The sequence below is a fragment of the Rhagoletis zephyria genome, unplaced genomic scaffold (genome assembly GCF_001687245.7).
Source record: "Rhagoletis zephyria isolate East Lansing unplaced genomic scaffold, Rhagoletis_zephyria_1.1 Rzeph_scaffold_07376, whole genome shotgun sequence".
Classification (NCBI taxonomy): domain Eukaryota; kingdom Metazoa; phylum Arthropoda; class Insecta; order Diptera; family Tephritidae; genus Rhagoletis; species Rhagoletis zephyria.
In genome coordinates this window covers 1-9,521 of record NW_016164459.1, presented here as the reverse complement: position 1 = coordinate 9,521, position 9,521 = coordinate 1, and the positions used below count along the sequence as shown (strand labels likewise).

General features: G+C 34.9%; 1 protein-coding gene across 1 annotated transcript in view; it reads left to right on the top strand.

The window, feature by feature from the left end:
* Positions 1–9,042, top strand: part of LOC108374127 (mucolipin-3-like) — a 21,295-nt gene extending 12,253 nt beyond the window's left edge. Inside the window, exons 2-3 of the mRNA XM_017630100.1 lie at positions 5,696–6,546; positions 7,270–9,042. Of these exons, the coding sequence (XP_017485589.1) occupies positions 5,696–6,546; positions 7,270–8,017 (1,599 nt within the window). The 3' untranslated portion in view covers positions 8,018–9,042. The remainder of the gene's footprint in view (positions 1–5,695; positions 6,547–7,269) is intronic.
* Positions 9,043–9,521: the final 479 nt, after the last annotated feature.

Genomic DNA, 9,521 nt, shown 5'->3' with positions numbered 1-9,521 from the left:
GACACTCGATTATAATGGAGAATTTTACATGGTTCCGTGGAGTCCATTATAACCGGATTGCACTGTATGTATATTTTATTTTTCCAATTGCTGCTGTTTTTGTATATAATCTTACATTACAAATACTTTGTTTATGTTTGTAAAACTATATACTGCACTATGGTCCAAATGCCTGTTTTTCTGGCCAAAACTAACTTTTTACATGTGTTAACATAACTTTTTTCTGATTGCTAGCTTTATTTTTGTAAAAAGCTATAATGTAGTAAAAAATCAGCAGTCAACAAATTTGAAAATAAGATCTCTTTATTTTGACCCTAATAAATTATAAGATTTTTCTTAAACCTTAACCTTACACCTAGGTTTGACTTAGATGCAGTTATTAAAGAATAATAGCCATATTCATAAAAAATAAAGCAGCTTTACAAAAGATTTATAAGTTGAAAAATGTTATGGTTATTTTTTATGAATAAGGCCATAAAACTATTAAATATATCTTGTGTTTCTAAGAAAACGGCTATTTTCGTAGGTTATCTTGATACTATGAGAAAGACGCTTTAGCCCCTCAGTCGGCAAGGGTTAAACTATATTTTACAAAAATATCGGAAATCAAATGACCATCAATGAGAAAAGAATTCTTGTGTTTTTTTAATCATCTTATTTAGTCGTACTTAGTTTTGGCCAGAAAAACAGGCATTGAGACCATAGTGCACCGGCAATAGCAATCCACCACACACGCTTGTGTGCTCGAATTGCAAATAAAGAAAATATTGTACCCCAAAGCACGTTCTGTTTGAGCGATGAAAGAAATTGATTATCTGTTTGGACATATATTCAATTGGAAGCACCAATTAACTCAATGACCGAACTGAGCTGAGGAAAAGTCTGAGATCCGCCTACGTTTTCTGTGAAGTAGCAAAACAGTGCCGCATTTTCGAATGAGCAGTTAAATAGATAACATTTGAATTATCAAAAAATTATAAAGCAAATACATTTATACATACATATGTACCTACTAGGGATGTTAATTTTACAGCTTTTTCCGATCACGGGATTTTCGGGATGTCGGTATCACAATTCCGGGATATTCGATATTCATTACTTTTCAACAACTTAACGTATATTGTTTGAGAAGCTCTCTTACCATAAAAGAAATAATAAATAAATGGGTTTGAAACCAACTTTTTAGTTAGGATTTATTTTAAAGGACTTATTTTAGTCAGGATTTATTTTAAAGGAATTTGTAATTTCAAAGATATGGTTAATTCCAAAAATTATTTAAATATTTCAATGCAATGTGTAGAATAAAAATATGGGTACCAAATGCAAGAGGAAATTTCTGCAGAATTAAAAAAAAATAAATAAAAATGTTTGGATTCACTAGGACGAATAGGTAATTTTTTTAAGCCGATAAAGTTAGAAGGATGAAATTCAAGGAAGTTATCGAGTTTATATAAGTCCTTAACATATAATTTTTTCAAAAACAAATACTGCAAAATTTCAAGGTTAAATTTTAAAAGAACATTTACCAGTCCGTTTGCACCAAAAACTGGAATCTGCTTAAATTCTAAAGGATTTCCTCTTCAATTTGATACCCATTTTTTTTATCAATTTCGAATTACTGACATCAGAGTGAAAAACAAAAAACGCAGTTTTACAGTATTTGGTCCATGCTTTCGCAAATATATTGGGATTTGTGTTTAAAATTTACTATTGCGCGGTGTTATATATACATATGTATAATGAGTTAGAAAAATGTTAATATACAAATATTAATTATTAATAAAACAGGAAATATAGCCAATACTGGTCAACAAAAAGGAGTTCCTATTATTGTCATCAGTGTGAATTACAAATCCCGAAAATTCCGAGTTTTTTTGCCGAGAATTTTAACCTCAAAAATATTGTGTTTCTTTAAGCTCTTTCTTTTCACGCTTACTGTACAAAACCTCTTGTAAATTTGAATTTTGAAACAGGTGGAAACCCTCCAACATGTAGCAAAAAAATACAGTTTATTCAAAACCATTTCGTTTGATACCCATATTCGGATAATTGATTTAACTTAATACATAATTTGAATTTGATTTTCATATATATGGCAACCCTTTAAAAAACTAATTATTCATTTTACACCTCATTTTTGAAAATCGAACAAACGATACAGATTTTATAACTTGGTGTTAAATATTTAACGCAACCATCTCCGAACCCGATTAATAAGTTTCACTTCAACAATATAAAATAAATATATATTTCTTGGAATGGCGCACCAATAGCAGTTTGCAAAACATTTTATTCCGCTAGTTTGTCTCATTTTCATTTTATGTGCGTGAGAGTTAAAAATTGAATAGTTGCGCTTGAAAAAAATAATGGAAAGAAAACGTGTCTGTTGATATTGTTGCACTTTGAAAGGTAAATGATTTGTTCTTGAAACTTCTAATTGCATTTTTATAGAATGTTAACTAAATTAAAATTATATCATACGTTATTGAGCCATACAAAATTAGCCGAGCTAAAAAACACTATAAGAAAGAGGAGAAGAATTTAATAACAAGTTTAGGAAAACAAGCAAATTCGATGAGCAAGATAGCCGATATGTGGACTGTTCCAAAAAGAAGGTGTTCACTGACCTTTATAGCGTAATAAGCCAGAAACACAAGGGAAGTCTTTTAAAATAAATCATGAGGTCAGAGAGAAAAAATAAAAACGTCACTTTAAATAAAAAAGTACGTTTCAAACACATTTATTTATTATTTATTTTATGGTAGGAGAACTTCTCAAACAATATAGAAGCAATTTTTTCGATTTAAGTTCTTGAAAAGTAATGAATATCTAAATCCCGGGACTAATACCGGGATCCCGGGATTGTTATAACGACATCCCGAAAATTCCGGGATCGGAAAAGGCTCATAAATTAACATCCCTAATGTATGCATATACATATCTACATATGTATGCAATTAGCGCTACTTTTGTTCCGAATGTGAATATTTTAAAAACAAACTAAAGACTGCAGCTAAATAAGCGCAGTTGGTTGCCTCATAACTAAATATACATACATTGTTCTATTAAACATTTCAGCTTATCAGTTAGTAAATATGCACTGTAGTATGTACATTCATATATTTATATATATATAGCGTTGGCATAGCAGTAATTTAAAAGCTTACATAGCTTACAACGCTTCGAACAGGTAGCGAACTATTCATAGTCTTCTACGTTTTATCTTTTTGAGACAAAAAGTGTCTGCGAATACATGTCGAGCGCTAACCGTCTAAATAACGTAAGCGACATTTTTTTTCAAAATCTTCCTTTTAATGCCGAAATACATCTAGATGCTAGATCTCAGAATATTTCAGCATCAAAAAGAAAATTAAAAAAAAAAATCTTTTACATTATTTTAGCGGTTAGGGCTCGATATCATCGCATGGAATTTTCCCAGCTTTCGCCTACGTAAGAGTTCGCTGTCGCACATTTCCGTTAAATTTTTAACTATTACATTACAATTTTTAGTACATTTAAGCCCAGTTATTTTTCTATTTACCGTAACATGCTAATCACTTACTAAAACAATGTCTGCGTCTTAGAAGAAAACTTTTTTTTTCTTGTTGCTTTTAAGCACTTAAGGTTGGGTGTAAGTACACAACGCAACACTTAATGCGCAGTTTTACTATCTCCTTTGTGTGCTATTTGCTCATTATCAACTAATATTTACCCCGCTCGGCCGTGATTGTCACTTGCTACTTTGCAGATAGTCCATAAATAGTTTTATGTTACAAATAATTGAATGCGAATGTATTCACTTATTTGCCTCATCTATCTTTTTAAGCTCTTGAAAAGTTTCGAAATGAGTCACAAAATGCTATCATAACATTTGTGATTAATTTTAGTTTAACAATAATTATATTTTAGTTATCTCAACCGTGTATTTCGGTATTTTTCCTCAAGAGCTTACAAAATAAATATTTAGCCTAAGGATTCTATTTGCAATTATAATTTATTTTTACATTAACATTTGTACTTCTGAACCTGCTACCTTTTGTATTATTTTCGTTATGCATATGTAGAAAAAAAAAGAAATTCATTAGCATTGGCGGTGCTCAATAGAACTCTAATTGTATTAATTTTTGACAGGTCACAGCTTCATGCAATTTAAAAATAAGGTACTTTACAATTACTCAGGCAGACAATGGAGATAAAGAGTTCAATCAAGGATTACCCCCTCTTGAGATGGCAGAATCTTGTAGACGTTCGTAAAATCCGATTTTTTGAGAAATAAAGTTAGTTAGTCGCAAAGTCAAGTCACAACCGTCACAGTTGAATTTGGAACATATAATGTATAATTTGCAATAGAGGCAAGCAACTTTGGCGTAAATGTTGAGAATGTTTATTTAACTATACAACGAACTATTTAAAACCATAAACAGAAGACATAATTAGCAGAAAAACTCTGATGCAAGTAAGGAGTAGCTAATTTGGTTTGCGTACTCGTCACACCCGTTACAGTGACTAAAATTCAGACAACTCGTTCGGATTAAATTGTTTTTGCAATTTTTTTCTAGACAACCTATTAAAAAAAAATATTCGTTTTAGAGAATTTTATATTACAGTTTAAGAATTAAGCCTTAAAATGTGAGTTGAAATGTCAAGCGTGGCAACCCTGATCGAAAATATTTTCAGACCAAAGTTCTCAACAATACCTTTCATTTCATATCCATATTGCGATGTTTTAGATAAATTGTGTAGAATCGAAAATAAGTGGCACCCTTATACTATTATCCTAAGGCATAACATTTTTTATATAGGGAAAACATTGTTTAAGAACCTTCTCTTGGTACACATGAATGGTAATATTTTAACTTTTTTCCTAAACAAAAAATTTAACGAATATAGGATTCAAAATAGGTGGCAACCCTATTAAAATTAAAAATAAAATTTTTGGATGCTTTAATTAATTTGTAACTAACTTCGAATAGGTGGCAACCTTATACGACTCTTCTCTGAGATAATGCCCATTCAGATAACGTTAAAATCCAAAACATTATCTACATATGTGCATAATATCATCAAAATCGTTAGAGCCGTTTCCGAGAACCCTATGGATATATGTACATATCTGTCGAAAGGCTGGCTTGAGTATAATGCGGCATCCGCAGCATACCGTTGAAGAACTTTTGGCAAATAAACGTGCAGGAAATAGGTCCGATACTAGCAAGTCAATATTCTTATTAGATTTCATAAAAAAATTCCTTGTCGTTTAAAGAATAAAGGGAATGCTGCATTATACTAAAGCCAGCTTCCCGACATAAGCTACTATTCCATATGAACACAGATACTATATATGTATACAAAAATTGCTCATTTAATGTAATAAGATACATATGTATGCATTCATAAGTACTCACATAGTTCCATACAAACATTCGAAATCTGTCTACGGATGCAATTAAATTAATTAATTGAGTGAAAAGTTTTCACATACCAATTGAATTCATTGTAATTCTGTGTGTTGCAGTGCTGCATACTCGTTTGTCTGTATTACAGATTGATTGAATGTAATGCGTATGAATTAAGTTTTATTGACTTAAAAAATAACTGGGACAAAAAGCTGAGTCATGCCGTCACAAAAACGCCGATTTTAATAAATTTCTACAAAATCAAACTACCTACATAATTTATTTCTTCCTCCCTCCACCAGGTGGTGAAGATCATATTGGTGACAGTGCAGCTGTGCCTCTTCGCGCATTCACGCTACAATCACATCAACTACACCTGGGATAATCGCATCGCCTTTTCGCATCTATTTTTGCGCGGCTGGGACTCTTCTCGTGAGGTGGAATCCTACCCGCCTTCTGTAGGCCCCTTTGCGCTCTACGAAAAATCCGATTTCTATAACACCATCGACTATGCGGTGCGCGGTTATGCCAACATGAGTCGTTCCATCGGCCCCTATGATTACCCGACCGACAACAACGAGATGGCCCCTCTGCATCTCTGCCTCTACAACTATCGCGAAGGCACGATTTTCGGTTTCAATGAGTCGTACATTTTCAATCCGGACATCACTGAGTTCTGTCTGTATTTGCCGCCAAATGTGACCAAGATGGGTGTGCAGGCGTATCTCAAGCAAAGCGGCGTCGAGTTGAGTTTCTCTTCGCTGGTCAAGGCGACGCTGGTGTTCGCCATAAAGACGATCAATTTTAAGGCTTACGGCGGGCCGTTGTCCGCGCCCGATTGCTTCAAGTTCGATGTGAGTATAATCTTCGACAATCGCGATCACGACGGACAAATGCTGCTTTCGCTCGATGCGGATGCGCAGCGTTTGCGCTGCAAAGGCGATGTTGAGTTCATTTCGAATGCAGAATTTGATGCGGCTTTGCGCAGCATGTTGAACATCCTGGTGCTGATGGTGTGTTTACTGTCCTTTGCGCTGTGCTCCCGCGCGCTGTATCGCGCCTACTTGCTGCGCTGCCAGACGGTGAACTTCTTCCGCATGCACTTCAACAAGGAGCTGAGCTTCGACGGTCACATGGAGTTTGTGAATTTTTGGTGAGTGATATACTTTTTAAAATGAAATCTCAATTTAGGGGCGGTAGTGAATCAAACCACCGTCACGAAAAAATGTGACGATTGGCATGCAACGGAAGCGCATCTTTCTTCACTCTGTCTTGCTGCATTTATTAAAATTTTGAGTTGTTGAGCGTTAGCATGGGCCGGAAATCGGCTTTTTAAGAATTTTGATTGGTAATAGCAAAAATATGGTTCATTATGCTCTAAAAAATATCTGTGTGAAGTGTGAAAATTTTTGGTCAATATCCTAGGCTCGCTCAAGTCCATCAAAGTCCAAGTACTAAAAAAAAATTTTCTTACCTATCTTCGATTCTCTACAAAAAAAGGTCCATATACCAAATTAAAGGACTAATACTTTAGAAGATTATTGCAATTTTAACAAAAAAAAAATGTATTAATTAACTTATTTATTAATTTTTATTTTTTTAGCATATTAAACTTTGATGGACTTGGGCTAGCCTAGAGTATTGACCAAAAAATTCCAAATTTCACACATATTTTTTATAAAGCATAATGATTCATATTTTTGCTATTACCAATCAAAATTCTAAAAAAAAAGGGGTTTTCGGTCCACGCTATTGAGCGTACTGCACAGCATTTTAATTTTAATACAAATACGAACAGCAAATGAATCGAGCGATGTTATGTTTTGTTTTTAAACTACCAATTACTTAAACGCTATTTTCTTCTTCGCACGCGCAGGTACGTAATGATCATCATCAACGATTTGCTGCTCATCATTGGCTCGTCACTGAAGGAGCAAATCGAACGCAAATTTCTAGTCGTCGATCAATGGGACACCTGCTCACTCTTCCTAGGCATCGGTAATTTGCTAGTGTGGTTCGGCGTGCTGCGCTATCTGGGCTTCTTCAAGACCTACAACGTCGTCATACTCACACTGAAGAAAGCCGCGCCGAAAATCCTACGCTTCCTACTCGCAGCGCTACTCATCTATGCCGGTTTTACATTCTGCGGCTGGCTCATACTCGGCCCCTACCATATGAAGTTCCGCTCGCTCGCTACCACCTCGGAGTGTCTTTTCGCGTTAATTAATGGTGATGACATGTTTGCCACCTTCGCGACACTCTCATCAAAGGCCGACTGGCTGTGGTGGTTCTGCCAAATCTACTTGTACTCCTTCATTTCGCTGTACATTTATGTCGTGCTATCGCTCTTCATCTCAGTCATTATGGATGCATATGACACGATCAAGTGCTACTATCGTGACGGCTTCCCCATTTCGGATCTGAAAGCATTCGTGGGCACGCGCAACGAGGAGGATCTCACATCAGGTGTGTTCATGAACAACATGGATGACTTTGATGGGAACGGTTTGCTGGATGTGCTACGCCAAGTCTGTTGTTGTGGGCGTTGTCGGGGGGACAGTGGCGGTACAAGTGGCAGCAACGGACCCTCTGGGTACACCAGTCTAACGAGTATTATCAAGTGATTGAATGTTGTTGAGAATATTGATGATGTACATTCAATTGGAACTGTACTGATGAATGAGACGACGACGACGACGACGACGACCACGAACGAACGGAGTACGAATTGACGCTTGGAATGTGTTGTGACACCGCCGCTGCTGATTTGCTGAAATGCTATGTTTGCAAGCGTTGTTCATGGCATGCATTAGCTGATTCATGTATTATTATTTCTTTTTACTTTACTCTTAGTCATATAATATGTAGTTTGCTTTTTTGTTGATTTTGTTTAGTTGAAAGTTAAATATTTGCTTGCTGGCAAAATATGAATGCTACGTACTGCATTTCAAAGTTTGCCTTCATACATACATACATACGTATGTATATCTATAAATCCGAATGAGGAACAAGCATGCTTGAATATATAAATATGTGACGTCAGAATAGATCGAGTAATAGGTTGTAGCTTCATATGAAACCGGGAAATGCATTTTTGCGCTTGTGAAGAAGAGCTTGCTGGAAAAATGCCAGCAAATTGAAAATGAAGAGGGGCGCTACCGCTTTGTAAATTAGATTTTGTTGTGTAAAAATCAGGGACCAAAAATCAGTTTTACAAGCGTATTTTGTGTCATAGATTATTAAACCGGTAACAACATTTTGTAAGTAATGTATCTGTGGGTAATTTCGTAACTTTGAAACCACATTAGGATAAAAAAAGACATGCTGAAGATTGGCTGACTTCCAAAACGTCAATTGCATTGCCTAGTGTACAAAGTGTAAAGTTCCGTAACGCCGGACTACAAATGGTTGACAATGTATACTTTTCCAAAACGTATCCGAAAAGTTATCAAAACGTATCGCTAGAGCAATCATCGCATCACAAACAAAGTTGATGCTTCGTTTGTTCTTGGTTGCGATCGGGTTTGTGAAAATGGAAAATTCCGAAAGGGCGTTCAGTGTTATATTAGGGGCATTCTCCGAATCTTGCAAAGCCGTTGCACGTAGCACGGATTGCATAACTTGCAAACATACAACAACAAAATACATGGGAAACACCATTTCCTATCGCTGCAAAATATGCAACNCATGTACATATTTCTCTCATTGTATTTGTTACAGAATTTCGTGCAATCCTTGCATCGTGCAAGACTTCGGGAATACCTCTATTGAATATTCAAAATATGCAATGTTTATGGTAATGTTTCACAACTCTGCATATACAAACAGTTTAAATACCGCAGTATAACAGTATCCAAACATTGTATTGGTATGTTTTGGAAGTCAGCCATTTATTCAAGTGCGAATATAAAATTTTAATTTTTGAAAAAAAAAATATATTTTTTATTAATAAAGTTACGAGTAAATTTTGTAAAGCCAAAGAAGTGACGAATTTGCATGTTCATGTTTGTATAACCTGTTCAATAGAAAATAATTCGACGCAAATTTCTAAATTTAATTACGAACAAATTTACTCAATGTAAACGTTAAATCGCCTACAAGTATGCATTAAAGTGTATATTTTGTTGT